Source organism: Bos javanicus, chromosome 9 (assembly GCF_032452875.1).
Source record: "Bos javanicus breed banteng chromosome 9, ARS-OSU_banteng_1.0, whole genome shotgun sequence".
Classification (NCBI taxonomy): Eukaryota; Metazoa; Chordata; class Mammalia; order Artiodactyla; family Bovidae; genus Bos; species Bos javanicus.
The window spans coordinates 76,730,026-76,753,897 of NC_083876.1; the positions used below are offsets into that span (position 1 = coordinate 76,730,026).

General features: G+C 40.9%; 1 protein-coding gene across 7 annotated transcripts in view; it reads right to left on the minus strand.

Moving 5' to 3' along the window:
* REPS1 (RALBP1 associated Eps domain containing 1) overlaps positions 1–20,322 on the minus strand; it is a 90,001-nt gene extending 69,679 nt beyond the window's left edge. The window contains exon 1 of one of the 7 annotated variants that reach the window (XM_061428134.1): positions 19,587–20,322. In XM_061428134.1, coding sequence (XP_061284118.1) covers positions 19,587–19,739 — 153 coding nt within the window. In that variant the 5' untranslated portion in view covers positions 19,740–20,322. The remainder of the gene's footprint in view (positions 1–19,586) is intronic. The other 6 variants (XM_061428130.1, XM_061428136.1, XM_061428131.1 and 3 more) reach the window with 6 other exon arrangements.
* Between the last annotated feature and the right edge of the window lie 3,550 nt (positions 20,323–23,872).

Consider the following 23,872-nt stretch of genomic DNA (forward strand, 5'->3'; position numbering starts at 1 on the left):
GAGATTCTAGTCGGGGTTAGATAGTAAATTGGATCAAACTAGATGGTGAGGGTTCTAAATGCCAGACTAATTTTTACTGAGCATTTCTGAAGAATATCATATAATTTTTAAGAAATTCACTCATCTGTTCTTCAGCAATTACAGGAAAAAAAAAGCTAGTTAAGACTTAGAAGGCTAATGCAATAGTGCAGCAATAATCTGTTGAAGCTCAGATAGTAATTAATAAACAGGACAGAAAAGGATGATTGGGTGAAATTTTCCAAAGAACATCTGAAGGATTTTGTAGGCTGAATGTAAGAAAAGGAGTCAAAGCTGACTCTACAAAAGAGAAAAATATAGTAGGAAGATGGGATACCAAAGACAATAACATAATTTAGCATCAGAGAGAACAAAAAAAAGAGGTAATATTCAAAAAGTAATTCAGTGTCAATTACAAGGGAAGTAAGTGACAAAAGAGAATGAAACCTAAGAAAATATTACTAGAGTTGGTGACTAGGATAAAGGTGAACTTTAAGAATATCTTTTTTTTTTCAAGGGGTAGAGTGGGAGGAATAGAAAAGTTAGGTTACTACTACAGACAGCAGAGAAGAAATCTGGGTCATTTGTAATTCAGAAGTAAAAGGAAGAAGAAAAATAGGAAGGCAACTGGATGGGTGTGTAGGGTCAAATGTGTAACACCGGAAGCAAGAAGGAACACTACATAAATAGAAAATAACCATAATACAATTAGTTAACTATGACCATAATGTTTTTGTCTTTTGTTAGGTGTTAAGTGAGAAACACTTGTTTGGATTCATTCCAGAAATAAGTCTTAGGGGGAATCTAAGAAAGGTGATTAGAGAAGTAAAATATTTCTCTCTCTAGGAGTTTTAAATTGTGGGTAGTAATAGAAAGGGCTTCCCCGGTGGCTCAGTGGTAAAGAATCTGCCTGCCAGTGCAGGAGACATGAGTTCGATCCCTGGGTCGGGAAGATCCCCTGAAGAAGGAAATGGCAACCCACTCTAGTATTCTTGCCTGAGAAACCCATGGACAGAGGAGCCTGGTGGGCTACAGTCTGGGAGGAGTCGGGGGGGTGGGTGGTAAGACACGACTTAGGTTTTCTATTACTGTTGTTGTTTGGTCACTTAACTATCAACTCCCTTCCTCTGGTTATCAAATCCTTAGCTTCCTGAAGGCAGGCACAGAATAAAGTATGCTCTTAGATTCCAAAGGTTTAACATCAGCAGTTTCTACTATTCCTGTCATGTTTACATTTACTGTGACAAGGACCAGCAGTAAAACCTGTGACTATGACATGACACAAATCTCAACAGCCCGCGGGGGGAATGGGCAAGCACCACATGATATCATGTGAGGGTATCCAGCACCCGCCCTCTAAATGGATTTGTGGTTCTTACCTTTCAGCCAGGTACACTGGAACTTAACTGTGCTTTATTAATTTTGTAAAGAAAACAGAAGCAATAGTGCCAAGATATCTATATTCCACCATAATTTAACTGCCAATAAATTCCTAGTTTTGCTTGTTTTTAAGTTTCTCACATTCTGCTGTTACAAAAAAAAAAAACAAACAAACAAAAAAGAAGAAGAGGGGGGAAAAAAGGGTTCTGGAAGGAAGGGAGAGGGAACTGGCAATGTTGGTCAGCGAAGTGCAAAGGCAAAACTCAAAGAGAATTCTGTGCTATTTGTTCCTGTTCTTGCCGCCTCCTTCTCTTCTCATGCCCAGAATGTTGACTGGGGTGGGGAGAGAGTACCCAGAGTGCTGGCAGTGGAACATCCAAGGCTGTAAGCTTTACCACCCCCGCTTTTTACTTCCCTGGGTGAGAAGCCCAGAACCGCCTTAATCATCACCCCAATCACGTCCATGGATGCACAGAAACAGAAGAGCTAAGCAACTGTCTTCCTTAATAGTTAGATCTGTTTTCTAAACATCTACTATGTGCTTTTGCTACTAGAGATGATCATGAGGTCACAAAAGAAAAGAAACCTGAGTGTTACTTGGAGTTTACTTATAATTCTGCTGGGATGTAAATATCCTGGAAAAGTAGTTAAGCAATGACATAACTGAACAAAAAGCACCAACAGTGCAAAACATACACAGGATAGGTAGGAGGCAAATGAGAGTTGCAGAGGGTAAGACTGTTTAAATAAGATCTCTGAAACATACAAAAGCTAAGGAGCCTTTCAAAAAAGGGGAGGATGGAAGCCTGAAAGCTGGGGAGAGTCAAGAAAGTAGCATGTTAAAAAAAAAAAAAAAAGAAACACAAAACAACTAACAAGCAACTGTGTGAGAAACAGAAAACAGATCTGCTGAGTTAGAACACAAAGTCCCTGTTAGAAGAATAATCAGAAACAAGACTGCAGCGTGGGAGTGAGCTGGTAGGTAACTTTTAAGGTTGGGTAAGCATGACTGCTCACATCTGATATGCTCTCCCTGTTACCATGCATTTTACCAGAATGCTATGTTTTCTTCCAAAAGAGTCAATTAAATGAGTAACTACTGACATATTTCCTTATTTAGATCACTCATCTACCACTATTTGTTCTTTATCCTCTTAAAGAATTAGAAATTATACCTCTGCAAGGCAGAAAATCTCATGTGAGTTTACTATTAAAGTGAACTATCTTTAAAAATAAAAAATTAAAAGAATAGCCTTGAGGTACAACAGCTTAAAGGAAAGTTATTAATATGCATGTTTACTATACCTGACTAAAGTCACCTGATCAACCTCAAAAGTACTAGCTAGCTTACTCACAGTCTAACTGAAAGATTTATACAATCAAGATCTCAGAGGTTCCATATTGTTCAAAAAGGCTCATACCCTGTCATTTGGGATTTTCTAAGCGGCATGACAAAATGCAGCGTTGAGGCTAGGACCCAACAAGGCACGGAGGAGGAGTAAAACCCTGCAGCACCTATCAGTCCAGTAAGATGCGGGTGCCTATCACATCCAGAATGATCTAAGGAAAACAAGGATAAGGTAACCCTTGCCTTCAAAGTGCCTGTCACCTATCAAGGATAATACACACAAACCAACAGTACAAGTTGTATACAAGTACGAACATAAACAACAGGAGGGGGAGAGAAGAGAAACGGGGGTTATCCGGTTACAAGGATGAGGGGAAAGTTCAAAGTAGGATGTCAAACTAAAACAAAACATAAGTGGTATTTTTTAATGTTTCTTGAATTATGAAGTACCTTTATAATTTCATGAAAACAACATTGTCTTTTAAGAACATCAACATTTTCCTTGATTCAGATTTTTTGGATAAATGTTACATATGGGATAAAAATTTTCAAGGAAACTAAAGGACTATAAAACATGAGTTAGTTTGTAAATATCTCAGCATAAAGAACTCATCAAGAGAAGGATTTGCTCTGGATCCTAAGGGAAAATAAACATAACGCCAGTAACAGAGTTATACTGAATGTTGCTCCTTTCCTTCTAATGCCTCAGGCAGTTACTACCTCAGGCTTCCTTTTGCTCTCTCCTTTCACTCCCAAATCCATCCTGACTGATCTTATTTATACCTATGGCATAAACCACCACCCCATCCTAAAGGGATCCACACCAGGTTACCAGGAACCTTCTCCTAAGTTCCAGTCCTCTAGAGAAGCAGGTCCTCATAAAAATCGAACAAATTAATGTTACCTAGACTTCCTAGAGAAGACAGTGACTAAGTCAGGCCTAGTAAATCAAAGTATTCTGCTTAGCCATCCTTTAGAATGTTAATTGTGTTTCATATAAAAAGTTTAAAGTTTTATCCCTTGATTTCAATAAAATTGTTAATTTACCTAGCAAATGACTGATTAAACAATGGTATCCAAATAAATGCGGCAGAAGGACCTATTTTTAAGTTTTATTTACAAAACTATTCTAAGACGCTGCTGAAAGACATGGATGAACAGGACTTGTTACAACTTTTAGAGTCTTAACAGGACTCACAACAGGACAGGGACTCTGCAAGCTGGTATGGGACCCTCAACATGATCTTATAAACATCAAGTAACTCTAGAGAAGAAATTTGGGGATTTAGGATATACAAGAGATATAGTAGAGGGTAAAGATACGAGCACGGAAGTGAGATAATAAGTATTTAGTCCTATAATATTCAGGAAGCAGAGCACAGTGATTTTAAAAAAAGAACTACTTAAATCCCAGCTCTACCACTTAGGAGTTGTATGACCTTGGAGAAGTTAACACTTGTCCTTTCTTTATCTTCATTTTAAAAGCAGGCATAATAAACTATCCATTTCACAATACTGAGAAACCAATCCGTAAAAGAGTGCAAACAGTGTCTGACATAGAGTAGGCACCACACTATTATTACTATTTGAATTGGGTGCAATATATATAGTCAAGTTAGTGATAAGCAAAGATATTTGGAGCGGGGGAAAGGATAAATCCATGCTCACCCATTCAACACTCAACAATGTTAACTGACAACAGAGATATGTGCCAGAGATAGTGGTGAACCAGAGAGGAACACTGATCCCCTACTATATTCTTGGACCTTAGGAAAAGATTAGTATACCCTGATGCTTAGATGTTTAATAATAATATGTGTTGAATTTATAATGGTACAATTATAAGATATTAAATAGAAAAAAATATTCTGAATATATAAAAGCAGAATTCAACAGAACCATCCTTGAAGAAATGGTACAGCAACAATACAAGGTAACTCACCCTCAAGGAATTGATCCACACATCTACTAATTCTTGAGTATTAAGAGAGCATCCAATTTTTTATTAATGAAACAGGGATAACAATATCTGGCAGGCTTTTAAGATTAAAAGAGATTTTGTGTTAAATGAGAAGCCCAAAACTGCAATGAAATGCTGATGGCAAAGGATAAGCTAGACTCTTAGCTCCGAGGTTCACTCCTCAGCTGAAATCAATTCTTTTGCTTTGGAAATGAAGTCGCTCAGTCGTGTCCGACTCTTTGTGACCACATAGACTATAGCCTACTAGGCTCCTCCATCCTTGGGATTTTTCCAGGCAAGAGTACTGGAGTGGGTTGCCATTTCCTTCTCCAGGGGATCTTCCCAGTCCAGGGATTGAACCCGGATCTCCCACATTGTAGGCAGACGCTTTACCTTCTGAGCCCTTGCTTTGGAACTTGCTTGCAAAAAGCTAAGACCTCTTGCTTTAAATGTGCAAATACCTTTTGGGTTTAACATCCAAGGTTCAACTCTTTGAAGGCTGGACTAAGTTCAGGTAAAGAGATATTACTTCCTCATTCACCTTGCATTCTGCTAACAGTCTCAAGATAGTTTCGGAAAAATTTTTAAGTCGTTTAAGTGAGAATACCTAAACCTCTACACAGAAGTGCAATTTACCATCTACTCTGAAAGGACATTTCAAATACAGTTAAGTTAAATTTGCATCTATCATTTCTATCGAATGGCCTTATTCAAGGGACACTACCAAGTCTGCAAAAGCTTCTAAAGCCACCCAGTTGCTGCTCTCAAGCTTTCAAATGCCTACTAAACCTTGCTACCCAGATGGACTGAACATGACATGGGTGTGTGTGCTCACTCAGCACATCCGAATTCAGCACATTGCTCTCAACTAAACTAGACCCCTCCCTCCACTTCTTTATTTCTGTTAATGGTTATCATCACTCAGCAAGTCATGTAGACTCAGGACCTCAGAACCATCTTTTATTTTAATCATTTGGGGTAAACTTCAGAAGGACAAATCCGCTAATTACAGGGTAAAAGAGAGAAACATAAGGCAATATTGATAGGATCAAAGGATTGGGGGCAATGTGTTAAGTTCAATGCAACAAAAACAACAAAAGGTATAAAGCTAGGTTTGAAAAACAATGTAGAGACTTTTACTACTATTAAAAGCCAAGATCCTACAAATTATGAGTTTTCCTTAACAGAGCAGAGCTTGAGTGAACAAAACTTCTTTGCTCACCCTCTGAGAGCCAGGCACTACACTAGATGTTTACATGTTACTTCACTGTGGTATTACGAAACTTTTGGATTTGGTATCATCCTCAGTCTACAGATGAGGAAATGGAGTCTTTAAAAGAGGTTAACGTACTTGCTCAGAGCAAGAAAGTCAATGAGCACTGAGGTGGAGATCCAAATCCAGAACCATCACATTCCTAAGTCTACGCATTCTGACCACATACAATACTTGCTGACACAGAAAATCACAAGGGTGTTATAAGTAAATGCTTTTCTATGAAATAGAATTAAGTGCTTTAGAAAAAATATGAATTCTTGTAAAACAAGTAAATAATAACATACAATACCAATAAACATTCTGTAGTTTAAGGAGTCAAACCTCTGATCTTTCTAACCACAAATGAGACTTAAAGAAAATAAAAAATACTCTTTAACAGTTTCTAGACAATAATTCCATTTTTTAAGGACATAGATACACCTTTTTACTAAGTCCACAGACAAGAGGCAATAATCACTCTTAGATCAGCACTCTCAGAAACTATTTTTTATCCAAAGGAGCACATTAATATAATGTGGCCCAAGATCTATCTACTATACCTCAGATTGGATACAGCAACGTAAAGAAACTACACAGACAACAAATTGGTGACTAAGTAACAGAAACTTTTTTTTTTTGGTAAAATGATAGTGACAGTAATTATTTCAATAAAAGGAAGCAACCAGAAGTAGTTGTGTAGATTGAAACAACTATTTCATTAAAATTATTACTTATTGGGCACAATTATTTCAAACTTGGATTAATGTTAAAGTATTAATTTCTGTAATTTTCCATAAAATTAAGATATCTGAACTAAATGTATATAAAGTCAGCATACCACCCAAAGTTGTTAGATAGAAATTAATTTCCATTATTTCACATCACAAGTTTTTCAGCCCCTTAATTAATGTGCTTATTCATAACCAGTTGTAATGAATCTTCATATGGCAATGTCCTTCATACATAATATCTATTGATATGTCATCTTCCATATGATATTCAAAACACAAATGCATAACCAAATGCCACATTATGTTAAGTTACACTGAGGTTTTGTAAAATAAGTTACACAGACAGCACAAAGGGCCCTTTATTCGCTACCACTCACCTGCACATTCTCCAAGATGACAAGTTCATGCCTTCTCCTCACCCTCCAAATTGTTAAAGTTTTAATTCACAGCTTTGAGGTATAATTTATACTTCACAAAAAGTGTGCAGTTCATTGAGTTTTAAGAAAATTCATCCAATTTTAGAACTTTTCCATCACATCACCCTCCAAATTTTCCTCTAGTGCTTCCACTCCTGCCCCGGCCTCAGGTATCCATCCTGTTTTCTGTATTTCTAAATATTTCATATAAATGCAACCACACAACATATACTCTTTAATGTTTGGCTTCTGTCACTTCTCATGTTTTTGATACCCACTTCTGCTGTAGCATTTATCAGTAATTTGTTCCTTGTTTTTTATAGGAAAGTATTGCATTATATAGATATACCATATATTGCTTATCACCATTTGAGGGACATTTGGATTGTTTTCCAATTTTTGGCTATTGTGAATACGGCTAAAATGGACATTTACAATTCTCTATGGGCACACATCTTCATTTCTGTTGGATAGATTCCTAAGAGTGGAACTGTTGGTTCATATGGTAAGCGTATGTTTAACTTTAAAAGAAACAATCAAACTTTTCTAAAATGGCTGTAGCATTTACATTTCCAAGAGTAGTGTATAAGGATTTCAGTTTCTACACATAAATAATATTAGGCAATGTCAGTCTCTTAAATTGTAGCCATTTAAGTGGGTGTGTGACAATATGTCATTGCAGTTTAATTTGCATTTCCTCAATGACTAATGTTGAACATCATTTCATATGCTTATTTGCCATTCATAACATCTCCTTTGGTGAAGTATCTATTCAACTCTTTTGCCCATTTTTAAATTGCTTTTTTCCTTTATAATTGAATTGTAAGACTTCTTTATATATTCTAGATTAAAGACTTTTACCAAGCTTGCAATATGCAAATATTTTCTGTGAGTCTGTGGCTTGTCCTTTTATTTTAACCATCTTCTGAAGTATAAGTTTTAAAACTTCATTAAAGAAATCCAATTTATTACTTTTTCTTTTATGATTCATGCTTTTGGTGTCTTATCTAGGAACACTAACACAAGGTCACAAAGATTTCCTCCTATGTGATCATTTAGAATTTTTATCGCTTTACTTTTACAATTATAAATTTACAAAGTCTATGATTTAGAAATAATTTCATGTATGGTATGAAGTATTAATACATAAAATAGTATATTTAAATCCACTTTTTAAAAACACACAGATATCCAACTGTCCTAGCACTATTTGTTAAAAAGACTATCCTTTCCTCATTGAATTGTCCTATCACTTTTTTAAAAAATCAAGTGAACATAATTGTAAGGGAGGCATCTATAATGCTTGTCCTTATGCCAATCACACTGTCCTGACCACTACAGATTATCTAAGTTTTACAATTAGGCATGGGAAGTCTCCTATCTTGTTTGTTTTCAAAAGTGTTTTGGCTATGCTAGATCCTTTGCATTTCCTTATAAATTTTAGGATCAGCTGGGCAATTTCTATAAGAGTCTACTGGAATTTTTGCAGGTATTTTATTGAATCTATAGATTAATTTGGGGAGAATTATCAACCTCAGATATGCAGATGACACCACCCTTATGGCAGAAAGTAAAGAGGAACTAAAAAGCCTCTTGATGAAAGTAAAAGAGGAGAGTGAAAAAGTTGGCTTAAAGCTCAACATTCAGAAAACGAAGATCATGGCATCCGGTCCCATCACTTCATGGCAAAGAGATGGGGAAACAGTGGAAACAGTGTCAGACTTTATTTTTTTGGGCTCCAAGATCACTGCAGATGGTGACTGCAGCCATGAAATTAAAAGACGCTTACTCCTTGGAAGGAAAGTTATGACCAACCTAGATAGCATATTCAAAAGCAGAGATATTACTTTGCCAACAAAGGTCTGTCTAGTCAAGGCTATGGTTTTTCCTATGGTCATCTATGGATGTGAGAGTTGGACTGTGAAGGCGGCTGAGCGCCGAAGAATTGATGCTTTTGAACTGTGGTGTTGTTGGAGAAGACTCTTGAGAGTCCCTTGGACTTCAAGGAGATCCAACCAGTCCATTCTGAAGGAGATCAGCCCTGGGATTTCTGTGGAAGGAATGATGCTAAAGCTGAAACTCCAGTACTTTGGCCACCTCATGTGAAGAGTTGACTCACTGGAAAAGACTCTGATGCTGGGAGAGATTGGGGGCAGGAGGAGAAGGGGACGACAGAGGATGAGATGGCTGGATGGCATCACTGACCCGATGGACATGAGTTCGAGTGAACTCTGGGAGTTGGTGATGGACAGGGAGGCCTGGTGTGCTGCAATTCCTGGGGTTGCAAAGAGTCAGACACGACTGAGCGACTGAACTGAACTGATCATCTTAACATTCAATCATCCAATCTATGAACACAGATTATCTCCCCATTTATTTAAATCTTATTTAAGAGAATTCCCTGGTCCAGTGGTTGGAACGCTACACACTCTCACTGCTGAGGGTCTGGGTTCAATCCCTGGTTGGGAACTAGTATCCCACAGGCCTTGTAGTGTGCCCAAAACAAAACAAAAATATCTTATTTAAATTCTCTCGGTTAATGTTTTGTAATAAAAACATCTTGGTTTTTTGTTATTGTTGTTAAAGTTTATTCCTAAGTGTTTTTTTCTTTCTGATGCTACTGGGAATACATTTTTCCCCTTCTCTCTTCTTTTGGAAGAGTGGACATTATCTGTTTCCTATCAAAGACTGCTGTACTGTGCAGTCAGGATCCTAGACCATTCTTGCTTTCTCAAAGACGTCTCTCCTCATCTTCCTTCCTTCCCTTATTAATCCTAGCAACTAAAACCATGCTGTGATATTTCTCATACACTCAAAAAAACAAAGGCTTCCTTTATATCCTCATACCTCAACTTCGGCCCTGTGTCTGTTTCCTTTAACTTCTTTAAACCCAATTTCTAGTTCCTGGGTCACTGTATGTCCTTCAAGTCACTCAAATCTGGCTTCCATCTCTACCAGTCTGTGACACAGGCTCATAATAGTCACTGATGACCTTTAGGTTGCCAAATCCAAAGGTCATATTTCTGCCCATACTGTCTCACCCTCTCAGCCAAACTCGAGAATTAACTATTCCTTTCTTGAAACAGTTGCATTACTTGGCATCCACGACATGATCCAATATATATTCCAAATTTCCACTAGGGCTGTCCTTCTTAGCTTCCTTCTTAGAGGACTTCCAGTTTTCCCAACTTAGATATGTAGTGTTCCTCAGGGTTCTATTTCTAACCAGTTCTTCTTTCCTCTCTCTAGTCTCTTCTTCAGGGATTTCACCTATTTTCATGGCTTTGAATATCACTAATCACTGCAGATGGTGACTGCAGCCATGACATTAAAATACACTTGCTCCTTGGAAGGAAAGCTATGACAAACCTAGACAGCATAGTAAAAAACAAACATCACTTTGCTGACAAAGATCCATACAGTCAAAGCTACGGTTTCTCCAGTAGTCATGGCTGAGCACCAAAGAACTGATGCTTTCCAACTGTAAAGATGGAGAAGGCTCTTGAGAATCCCTTGGACAGCAAGGAGATCAAACCAGTCAATCCTAAAGGAAGCCAACTCTGAATATTCACTGGAAGGACTGATGCTGAAGCTCCAATACATCACTGGAAAAAATTCGGATGCTGGCAAAGATTGAGAAGGTGGCCACAAAAGATGAGATGGTTGGATAGCATCACTGACTCAATGGACATGAGTCTGAATAAACCCTGGAAGATAGTGAAGGACAGGGAAGCCTGGAGAGCTTCGGTTCATGAGGTTGCGAAGAGTCAGACACAGCTTAGCGACTAATGTCTTTAAACTGACATCTCCAAGTCAAATATCTCTGGGTTCTTCAGGATTTGTTGATCCTCTCTGATAGAGGTCCACTTAATCTTACAGGCTTCTGAGGATTTAAGATTGACAAAAGAAAACTGCCAAATTCACCATTACCCTTCACCCAGACAAAACAAAAACCCCTTTAAAAAAGCCTATTTATTTCCCAGCCATTCGGTAATAGTCACTTGCAGCAAGATTCCTGAATTCTTTCCTCCATTACATTCCATATCCAATCCCTATCATGTCCCACTGTGTCTACTACCTACAAATACCTCAAGCCTGTCCACTCCTCTCCACCCTACCACCACCTCACTAATCTAAGCCATCACGTCTCCTGCCTGAATTACTGCATATCTAGTGGCCAATCTTCTCTACATAGCAGAGTAACCTCTGACAAATATAATTAAGATGCTGTCATTCCCCCACTGCACTCAATATGCCAGCAAATTTGAAAAAACCTCAGCAGTGGCCACAGGACTGGAAAAGGTTAGTTTTCATTCCAATCCCAAAGAAAGGCAATGCCAAAGAATGCTCAAACTACCGCACAATTGTACTCATCTCACACGCTAGTAAAGTATTGCTCAAAATTCTCCAAGCCAGGCTTCAGCAGTATGTGAACCGTGAACTTCCAGATGTTCAAGCTGGTTTTAGAAAAGGCAGAGGAACCAGAAATCAAATTGCCAACATCCGTTGGATCATCGAAAAAGCGAGAGTTCCAGAAAAACATCTACTTCTGCTTTATTGACTATGCCAAAGCCTTTGACTGTGTGCATCACAACAAACTGTGGAAAATTCTGAAAGAGATGGGAATACCAGACCATCTGACCTGCCTCTTGAGAAATCTGTATGCAGATCAAGAAGCAAGAGTTAGAACTGGACATGGAAAAACAGACTGGTTCCAAATTGGGAAACAAGTACGTCAAGGCTGTATATTGTCACCCTGCTTATTTAACTTACATGCAGAGTACATCATGAGAAATGTTAGACTGGATGAAACACAAGCTGGAATCAAGATTGCCGGGAGAAATATCAATAACCTCCGATATGCAGATGACACCACTCTTATGGCAGAAAGCAAAGAACTAAAGAACCTCTTGATGAAAGTGAAAGAGGAGAGTGAAAAAGTTGGCTTAAAGCTCAACATTCAAAAAACTAAGATCATGGCATCTGGTCCCATCACTTCATGGGAAATAGATGGGGAAACACTGGAAACAGTGTCAGACTTTATTTTGGGGGGCTCCAAAATCACTGCAGATGGCGACTGCAGCCATGAAATTACAAGATGCTTACTCCTTGGAAGGAAAGTTATGACCAACCTAGATAGCATATTGAAAAGCAGAGACATTACTTTTTTACTTTTACATTACAAAGGTCTGTCTAGTCAAGGCTATGGTTTTTCCAGTGGTTATGTATGGATGTGAGAGTTGGACTATAAAGAAAGCTGAGCGCCGAAGAATTGATGCTTTTGAACTGTGGTATTGGAGAAGACTCTCGAGAGTCCCTTGGACTGCAAGGAGATCCAACTAGTCCATCCTAAAGGAAATCAGACCTGAATATTCACTGGAAGGACTGATGCTGAAGCTGAAACTCCAATACTTTAGCCACCTGATGTGACTCATTGGAAAAGACCCTGACGTTGGGGAAGATTGAAGGCCGGTGGAGAAGGGGACGACAGAGGATGAGATGGTTGGATGGCATCCCCTACTCAATGGACATGAGTTTCAGTGAACTCTGGGAGTTGGTGATGGACAGGGAGGCCTGGTGTGCCACAGTCCATGGGGTCGCAAAGAGTTGGACACAACTGAGCGACTGAACTGAACTCCCCGAACATAAACTTTCAGTTGTTCACAATCCAAATGCTTGATCCCTGTGTACAAGGCCCTGTAGCATGTGGTCCCTGCCATTCTCCCCTCTTGCCCATACTTCTCCAGCTTTCATCTCAACAAACACACCAAGCTCTTCATATATTGTTCCAGCCCTTAGCATGCTCATTCCCTCTATGTGAAACATCTCATTTTTGTTCTCTTGCTACGCCCCCATCTCCTCATAGAGGTCTTTCCTTACACTTAGGTAGGTCCGTATAGCCTCCCACCATTTTCTATTAACAGTTCTTTTCCTTTTAAACATTACCACAATTTATATAATCCATGAAGGCTGGGAAGATTCCTGAGTTTTCACCACTGCATATACAACCCAAACATAAATAGTAGCCATGAAGTACTTTCTGAAAATATACAAAACTGATTTAAGAAAGACTTACGGTCAGCTTTTCCGGGTCTGTCTGCTGTTCCTTAAAACTGTCTTAATGTAGAGGTTCATGGGACAAGCTTGGCTAGGTTAGGGGAAAGCTGGCAACCCCAAATTATATGCAGACTTTTGTGTAACTTAGTCTTCTAAGCAGAAATCCAGCATGTGCACCAGAATCTCAAAGGAATCCACAACCACAAGAGGTTTGAGGGAAATACAGTTTAATAAATTCTATCTTCATCATGTAACAAGAGACTCAAATTCAACATAGTCAATTCTTGAAACAAAATGAGATGTACTTTCTTTTAAGCATTTATGTCCTATAATTTATCAAACTGCAACAAAATTTGGAGAAGGAAATGGCAATCCACTCCAGTACTATTGCCTGGAAAATCCCATGGACAGAGGAGCCTGGTAGTCTACAGACCATGGGGTCGCAAAGAGTCAGACACGACTGAGCAACTTCACTTTCACTTATGAACTTAAAAAAATATTTCTAAGCCAGGTTATTATCACCTCCTGATTTCTGTCATGCCTATAATATGCAACTCGTCAGCCATAAATTCCTTACACAGAGGTAGAGGGAAAAGACAGACAAAGATGCATCTATCATAGGAAAGACTACAGAAAATGAAATATATTATCAGGGAAAACATCAAAAACGCCAAGTCTTATTACCCATCAAATTCTCACTGGCCAGATACCCTGAAGAACTCAGTATCACAGATTGTACAACCCTTGCATCAGTTCCCTCTTATATACACAGTTACTTCAGCACTCTAGGCAAGATTCACCTCTTCATATCTCCCAAAGTGCGTAAAAGAAATCAATTCCAGCTTCAAAATAGCATATCAACTAATTTCAGGTCTGAGTGACTACTTTTTTAAGGATGTGGCTGGACAGAGTAGCCATTCCTACACTGTAACCTCTTTGTTAAAAAACCCAATCAGGAACTTCTCTGGCAGTCCAGTGGTTAAGACTCTGAGCTTCCAACGCAGGGGGCATAGGTTCAATTCTTGCTTGAGGAACTAAGATCCCATATGCTGCATAGTGTGGCCAAAAAAGTGTAAAAAATAAATACCCCAATTCAATCATATCCATGGTGAGAACTAAAATCCAGGCAATAAGTAATTTTCTAAGGGGTAGGGCTGGAACTTGTCTCCCATGTTTAGTGATCCTTTACACATCAACTTCTCACATTCTTTTAGAGCTCCGTCAAAATGCCTAGCTTGAATTCTCAAGTTGTTAAGGCTAACTCTGGACTACTGGCTAACGAAAAAGATTCAAGGTGCCTTGTAAGAAAGAAAAATTATTTAAGTAAATATGATCTGATCCTACAGAAAGCCAATAAATGTGACTTCTTTCTCAAAAAGTGTTTTTCAACTGTATATAGTAAAGTGCTTAAGGTAAGATTATTTTTATAGTGTGTTATAATTATTTTAGCAATTACAAATGAAAAAAAAAATCACTTCTCCAGAACAAACCTGCCATTTATTAAGTTTGTAATTTTCAATGCATAAATGAAGCTCTGCTTCTTTATTTTAATCTTATTACTAATGAGTAGATCATATAATTGAACAAATTTCAAAAGAAAAAGAAAATGGCTCATGTTTCATTATTATCACTTTTACTTCACTAAACAAATGTGTTATTCAAATGTTCTACCAAGATATTGCTCAATACAAATGAACTACAAGATTTTCTCAGATTCATTAATGGGTACATTGCTTATAATCTTTAAAAGAACAATTACTACTAGAACCTTTTATCAAGCTATTGTGCATTCAAAGTCTATATGAAATTTTAAAACATTTTCCAAAGTATAAATTTTAAATAAAAACTAGAAAAACATAATGATTGGTGTGGTAAATAGCATACCCTCCCTAACATTTAAAAAATAATTCTGAAGATTATTTTTAAGCCACTGAATATTTTCATGCTCAGCAGACAGCAAAATTCCTCATGATTAAATCCTATGAGCCAGATTTTTCTCTGCCTAGTCTTGTTCCTCTCTGGTATGGGGCATAATACTATGAAGCTCTAGCTCGTTCACTTCGTCAAGTAACATACCGTCTCCCCAAACAAACCCTTGTATTCATAACAGGTTTTACTCTGGTATTCCCCAACAAGTGTAACGAACACTGCTTCTGCTGTTGCAGAGCCCGGGCTCTAGGTACGTGGACTTCAGGAGTTGCAGCACGTGGGCTCAGTAGTTACGGTGCATGGGCTTAGTTGCTCTGTGACAAGTGGGATCTTCCCAATTCAGGAATCAAGTCCATGACTCCTGCGTTGGCAGGCAGATTCTTACCCACTGGACCACTAGGGAAGTCTAGGACAGTGTTGCAATGTGACTCAGAATACCATATACAAGAATCTTCCTAGTTCTCTGAAGTGACTATATTCCCAAACATCATTATGGATAAAACTATTTATTTTGCAAACAAGGAAATCCACATATAACTCAAAATCAAATCACTTAAGATCTCTACTCTTTGTAAGAACTATGGGCAAACCAAGTACATGAACAGTGATAAGTAGGAAAGAACTGACAGGTGGCAAGAAATAATGGTAAAGGAGAGGTATTCTATTCACTAGTTATTTAACACTTCTCTGCCTATCAAGTTTCTAGTTAATAAACAAGAATAATACTCTCTTCACAGGATTGTTTTGCAAAGATCAAATGAGTTCCTGCATGAAAATGACCTGCACAGTAAAAGAACACAATAGGCACTCAATAAATGCCAGTTCCTTCCTCCTTTAGTTCTGGGGCCTCTGTTCTTTGTTCTCTATACTCATTCCTTAGATGCCTCAGTCTTCTCATGACTTCTTTAACAAATGCTGAAAACTACTATATCAATCAAAGCCCTGATGTGTAAAAATGCATGCCTAGTGTGAGAAGCTGTCTGGTCTCTAACTCCAAGATATACAGGTGAGAAAGGCAGAGAGGAGAGATCCCAAACACTCAAATTTCACTGTAAGAACCAACATTCAGAGTGGACATTCACACATTTCCAACTATCTCCTGGACTACTGCATTGCCATCTCAAAACACCTGAGAACAAACTCATCAATTTCTCTTCAGAAATCAGGCCCTCTTCCTGCCCCTTCTGTAACTGTGAGTGGTGTCCTACAGAGAATAAACCTTGCCCTTCTCTTAGCAAAATATCACAGCTAACCCAGGCTCATCAGGTCTACCTCCATCGTCCCCTACTGTATCTTCAACCTCATTTTCTGATCAACTGTTACCACCAGAGTCCAGATCAGTTTTCTAAATCTTGGCACTACTGACATTTTGAGCCAGATGACTCTGTTGTCGGAGCTGTCCTGTGTATTGTAGGCTGTTTAGTAGCACTCCTGCCTCTATCTACTAGACGCCAGTAGAACTGCTCCCTCCCTCTGAGTTATGATAACCAAATGTGTCTCCAAGTGCCTTGTGGGTGGCAAAACTCTGTTCCCCCTGGCCGTCCCCACTCTCACATTTGAGTTCCTCGGCCCTGTTCCTCATCACTTCATTTACATGTGAAAGAATCAGTCCCCAGTTTCTTCTTCCCTCTACTCGCAGTTGCTCTGGTCTCCTAAATGCCTCCTAAGTGCGTTAGTAGCCCAGTCATGTCCGACTCTGTGTGACCCCATGGACTGTGGCCCGCTAGGCACCTCTGGCCATGGAATTCTTCAGGCAAGAATACTGGAGTAGGTTGCCATTCCCTTCTCCGGTGAATCTTCCCAACCCAGGGATGGAACCCAGATCTCCTGCATTGCAGGTAGATTCTTTACTGTCTGAGCCACCAGAAATGCCTCCTAAAGCACAGCTTTTATGAGTCAGTTATCTTAAATCTCTAACTCCCTGCCACCTTCACAATTAGTTCAAAGCTCTCCACCCAGTCTCAAACATTCTCCCACAAACACCTCACACTGTGGCTACCCAACCGCCCTTCAGTAACACAGACCTGTTCATCCAGCCCCTCCTTTTCTGTTCTACTGCTGTCACCCTGGTTTGGGTGCTCTGTATCTAGCATCTATTCTGAACCACTGCTCGAGCCTCTTTCCCTAGCCTCTGATCTCTATCTCACTCGAAGTCAAAAACTATCAGTGAGTCTCCACTGCCTCCTGAAATATGAAATTGGCCTGTTCTTCAGAATCTTTCCCAATGTGGTCTCTAAGTGCCAGTATCTCCAAAACATACTACAGCTTTGGCAAAATCTGACTATCTGCTAGTCCTTGCAAAGGGTCCTTCCCACACTTTCTACCTCTGGCCATGTTTTACCGCCTGGAAATCCTCTTCATCCCTCCACACTACTGTAAGGTCCATCTGAATTAAGTGAAGAGGCCTTTCTTGGTCATACCCTCCTTTATCCATCTCATGACATTCACACTGCTTTGTTACATGTTTATTTCTGGAGCTTACAAGGTCCTTGAGAACTTCTTACTCCTGCTGTGAGGCCCTGCAGCACCTAGCCCAGTGCTAATTTGTATGTGAGTTGCTTCAAATGTTTTCAACTTACGAAGCAAGGGAGGACTGTTTTCCGACAATCCTAAGCTTCCATTAGGGAATTAAGTCCACATTCCTCTTTTGTTTCACATTTTATCTCCTAGGCCAATTTTTTAAGTAGATTGCCTTCAAGCTACCCAGAAAGCTATAAGAATTGTGCTTTAGGGAGTTCCTACAGTTTCCAGCTTATTAATATAACTGAATCCTGAATATTTATGCTATTTAAGTTCTCTTTTAAAAAAGGCAATAGAAATTTATTTTTGAGTGTAAATAAAATCGAGCATGACATGAAAATAAGTTGGACTGGGTTAAACATGTTTGAAGCAAAGGTTAATTAAGCTGAATTTGTATCCTAAATAATATAATGTCCTAAAGTCTTCATGCACCCTTAAAAATATGAATGTCAGTCGATTTCAGCTTGCCCTACCCCAAAGAGAGAAACCAAACAGAAAATGGGAGGTTCCCCCTTAGTTTTAGTTTCCTAATGTCTTGAACGTATTTCTACAAAAAGAGCAAAATCATTAGTGAGTATATTCCTCTAAGTCTAACTCCAAAGCCATAAGGGGAACATACAGTACCCACACAGCAGGGGTCAGCAGTTAGAGGCCCTGTTTTGTATGCCCCTGAGCTAAAAATGATTTTTACATTTTTAAAAGACTGCAAGAACAAAAACAAAGAATATACATACAGAGACTGTATGTGGCCAGCAGAGCCTAAAATATTTACTTTGTCTCTTCAGCAGAATGAATATGAGACTCCCAGCTGCTGGTGTGTAAGACGCCCAATTTTCCTCCCAAAATTTTTAAAAAGCAACATAAAACAAACCAGATTATGCAAAAAGAACTGGTTCAACTTAGTCACAATTAACGCACAGATAACTTCTAAAAGAGAGGCCTGTGTGGACATTTTTATATTTCCCAGAAGGTTCCTCAGAAGGAACTTGACCCTCATTCTAAGCACACTTAGGCTTGAAGAGTTTAAAGCGCTGGGCCCAAAGTCACCCTGCGGGTTAACAGAGTGGGGGGTCATGGGTCCAGACCTGAAAACTCCTGATTCAGGGCTCTCTGCAATATACTACATCATACCTACGCACATGGCCCTAAGTTTTGGAGATCTGGATAAATGGCTTGGATCATCATAGAGAGGAAAGCTTAAAACCTGTTCCTGATACGCTGTTTAGACAAAATCTTACTAGCAGCTATGACTCATGAGACCCAGAGTAACATCAATGCTCACCACATACATTAGATAAGACGGAGAAAGCTTAAAACTTAACTCTCCTCGGTCCTCTAGGGCACTGAGGCAAATAGGCACCTTTGACTTGCAGTTGCTCAATACTTATCTACCAACCCAATCCACCAGTTCCACCAAATGCTATCGATGGCCAATGGAAAAATGATCCAGTTTACAACAGCCACGCATCCTATAGTTAAAGTTCTTTTCATACCTACTTGCAAACTATTACTTAAAAGTTCAAATTTTTTAATCTCCTTGAGAATTCAGCTTCCTTAAGAAAAAGAAAAGTAGATGCCAAGACCAAGGATTCAAAAGCATGGTAACAATCCCAGATCTTTCATCTGAAGTTGCTCTTTCAGGGTTGAAAAATCCAGATTCTGCGGGGCAGCCGAGAGATACAGGGCTTACGCTCTCCAGAGATAATACAGAGACCACCACCCCCTCCCCAACCCCCACAGTATCCCTGCCTGACTTTTGTCCTCGAAGAGCGACCCCCTCCCCCTCGCGAGTCCCAGCCGCCGGGCACCTGCGGCCCCGGCCCGCAGCGGAGGAGTCCGGGGAACCTGCCCACCGCCGGCCCTTCGGGAAACGGCGCCCACTCCCACCCCGCGGAAGCAGGCGGTTAGAGGCCCAAGTCGCCGGGAAGCGACCCCTCGGCGGCCGGCCGACCCCCGGACGCGGCGGCGTTACCTGGAGGACCACGTCGTTGGGCAGCTGCGCGGCCCGAAACAGCTCCAGCACTCGCCCGTTGGCCGACACCTTCTTGGTGCTCTCGATGTCGCAGTAGGAGAAGAGATCCGAGTAGTATTTCTGCTCCGCATCGCTCAGCGTTAAACCTTCCATCTTCGCCTCCGCTCACGGCCACCCCGCCCCGCATGCAACACCGGGGGCTCGGCCCCGCGACCCCAGGACGGTGGGGACTGCGCACCGCCCGGCCTCCTTCCCCTCCTCGCCCCCCTCCCCGAAGCGGCGGGGAGCCCTGGGGGGCGTCGGAGCTACAGGGCCCGGAGGTCGCGGGGAGGGAGCCCGGTTGGGCTCGGCGCGCCGCCGCCGACGAGGCCCCGCGCAGCGCGCGGCTCCGGCTCCGCCTCGGCGGCCGCGGTAAGAACACGGGGAAGGAGGCGGGGGCCGCGGCGGTGCGAGGCTGGGGCGGACTCCGCCACCGCCTCCGCCGCGGGTTCGAGTCTCTCCGGCTCCCCGCCGCTTCCCCCAAGACTTCCCGCCTTGCCTTCCCCTTCCGTCCACGCCCCCACAGCGGCAGCACTTCGCGGAAAAGTTGCGGGGCTTCTAGTCTAAAGTTTCGGGGGTTCAGGGCTGAGCGCGGCCGCCGCTCCGCCTCCCTCCGCCGCCATTTACTGCGCCCCGGCCCGGCCCCCGACGCGACCGCAGCAACACTGACAGCGGCGGCCGCGCTCCAGACCCGGATGTGAGGCCGGGAGGAGAGAGCGCGAGAGGGAGAGAGAAACACCCACCGGGCTGGCTCGGCCGCTCCCGGGAGAGGGGGGCCGCAGCGCCCCCTGGTGGCCGGAGCTCCGCGGCAGAGGGTCGAGCCGCCCTTCGCGTTGGGCAGGCAAAGCTGGGACCCCTGGAAGCAGCGACCAGTGGGGAAAGCGCGCAGCTCATTCATACCAGGAGAACTTAGATACGGGCTGCAGTTTGGATTATCTCAAAGCTTCTGGCACCGAATGGTTAATAAACATTGAGTGAAAGGGGAACATTGTTCAGGTTCTTTCTACTGTATGCGTTGTACTGCTTTGAGGTCAGATGTTACTGAAGATCAATTCAGTATTTCTATGGGCTCTGAAGGGCTATGAACATGCAACCAACCCATCTGAGAACTCTCATCGTATAGACACTAGCCACTGAGACCCAGCTCCCACTCTGGCTCCAAACCGTGTTTACCTGAGAAACAAAATTGCTGAATAGAGGGAACAGCTAGCAAACTTCATCTCGTTATACAAGGTGGTTCTGGTCACCAGGAGCTTAGTGCCATAAATATATACCATCAGCTCTATAAACCTGTTTAGACTCTGGGGCGACCACAGGGGCTCGCTCTGGCGACCCCTAATTTCCTCCTTTATGGAAGATGATGTGTTTGCACTGTTGTATTCTACACCTATCTGGGAGATACTTCTTGAGATGTCTCAAATAGAATATCATAATAGTTTATCCTTAACAAATAGGAAATAGTTCAAAAACAGCAGCTAGGGTAGAATTAGACTTTTCAGTTTGGGTTTTTATTTCGTCTGCTACGGGTTACTCCGCAGAGTGCTGACCTTACAGATGACCCATGAAAGGAAAGTATTACAGGTTTACAGTCCTCTATCTGGAATTTCAAAATTCAAAGGCACTGAAAACCCCAAGGGTTTTTTTTTTTTTTAACACTTTGTCTGCAAAACCTGCCCTACCTCATTTGGAGGCAAAATCTCAACTCAACTCACATGAGGCTATTTATAGTCTATGTATGCCACTTAGTGTCAATATTTATTCATTTTACTCCAGGCTTTAATGGAATGTTAAAATACACACAATTATAGGCATTGCATTACATTTCTTTAAAAAATAAACAAAAACCAAAGAGGGATTGTGGGGCCATATTTGAATACTAGCACAACATTACTTTAACTTCAAGTTTCTCTCTTTCTAAAACTTTAAATCTGTCACAGCAATACCTCACATGCCCCTGCAGGACACCCACCAGAGGTGATCAGAGACCCACAGATGTCCTGTCTTCCAAAGGTATAAAAGAGAGGAACATATGAGATAGGAATTGGCTCAGGGTCATCTTCAGCTTCTTTTTCTCCACACCTTTCCTAGACCCTGAAGCTCTTTGCTGCCCCAGGGCCTTTGCTCCCGCCACTCCCATAAGCCTTTGCGAGACTTGTTCTCTCACACCTCGGGTCCCTGTACAGGTATCACCTCCTCAGAGAGAGACCTCCCTCAACACCTGATCTGAAATAGCCCCCACCACTCCAGTGGTTAAGAATCTGCCTGCCAGTGCAGGGGACAAGAGTTTGATCCATGGTCAAGGATGATTCCACATGCTCAAGGAAGATTCCACTTGCAGAGGAGCAACTAAGCCCCTGCACCACAATTGCTGAAGCCTAGAGGCCAGTCCTCTACAACAAGAGAAGCCCACATACAGCAAGGAAGACCCAGCACAGCCATTAATACAAATAAAATAGCCCCACCATCACTCTCTATCCCCTGATCCGAATTATTTTTCTTTGTAGCACTTTTCACTCCCTGACATTAACATATATTTTTGTTTACATTCTGAGAATTGAGATATATCTGACATACAATCTTTTTTATGGTGGTGAGGGGAGTCCTGAACATCAGTACTTGTAAGAAGCACTGTATCTGTGTAAAAGTTCCTCCAAACACACACATACACACTCAAAAAACCAGAAAGCCTTGCACGAAGGGGAGACCTTTACCAGCCCCAGCCAGATACTGGGTTGGCCTGGTGTTGGAGGGTTTGACAGTTTCACAAATGCAAGGATTTTTCTTTATATCTGTTACTTAAATTTATATTTTAAGGTACAAATGGGGAAAAAAATCAACATACAGACCCTTTGAGGCCAAATCTAATTCTTTTCTATACATGTCTAGGTATATCAGTTTTAAAAAGGGACATCACAAGAATTCTGTTTTAAAACAGCTGGTGTATAGTGTATAGCTACAAATTTAAAGATACTGGTCTTCAGGTAAGATCAATATATTCTGAGCTAGTGACGCAGAGAATATAGAACGGCCTTTTGAAAGTACAGCTGATACATCAGCATGGAAATAATGTTCTGTGAAGACGGGACCCCATACTCTAGGATGCAGTAGCACCCTAAATTAGCTATCTTATATGTTCCTCTGTCTCCAGTAGGTAGACTATATGGGACAGAGAACCAAGGGATAGAAGCAAAACTGGCTGCACTTATCTTTGCCCTCAGGGACCCACTCGGGGGAGTTTCCCATCCCCTCAACCTTAGATTTTGAGCATGCAAAAGTCCTGGTTCTGACACAGGACTGTTTCCACTCGGAGGCCTATTATTAGTCCCATTAAACTGTATGCCACAAATGGTGTTCTGTCACTTGAGGCTCCTTGTGTCAATAGATCAGTAGGGAACAAAAGAATCAACATACTGTAAGGCAACTGAACCAGTTCAACTACCCACACACTTCTGTTCCTATTAAGTGACTGACTTAGTGCTTACCAACCTGTTGCACTTAATATTGTAACTGTTATGATTGGGGTTTCCCTAGTAGCTCTGTTGGTAAAGAATCTGCCTGCAATGAGGGAGACCCAGGTTCAATCCATGGGTCAGGAATATCCCCTGGAGAAGGAAATGGCAACCCACTCCAGTACTCTTGCTTGGAGAATTCCATGGACAGAGAAGCCTGGCAGGCTACAGTCCATGGGATCACAAAGAGTTGGACACGACTGTGTGACTAACTTTCACTTTTTTCATAATTGGATTAAATATTACATAATCTAATTAGGAAAACAGATAATTTTTCTTTCTATGGAAACTAAGAACATGCTGATGACAAACTGCTAAGAAAAGTGGCTGTTAAATGAGCTGGTGAACTCATGAGGAAAGACGTAGAGTCACAAGAAATACCATCATGTCTATGGGTTGGGCACACAGGATATTGATGTGTGCTTCTTGTTCAATTGGTTGATGTAGTGATCGGAATGGAAGATAGTTTCTTTCCTGTAATTAGAAGTTTCTGTTTTTTTAATAATTTTTGAAAACCCAATTATTTTTATAAAAATATACACACTCATGGTAAAAACTCAGAAAAGAACAAAGAAAAAAAATTACCTGAAATCCTCCCATCAACAGACAACCTCTGTTAACATTTGGATGTATATCTTTCTTAACATTGTTTACTTAAAATTCACACACACACACACACACACAAAATATCAAGTAAAAAGATGTATTTTTATGTAATATATAAATATATATACATTA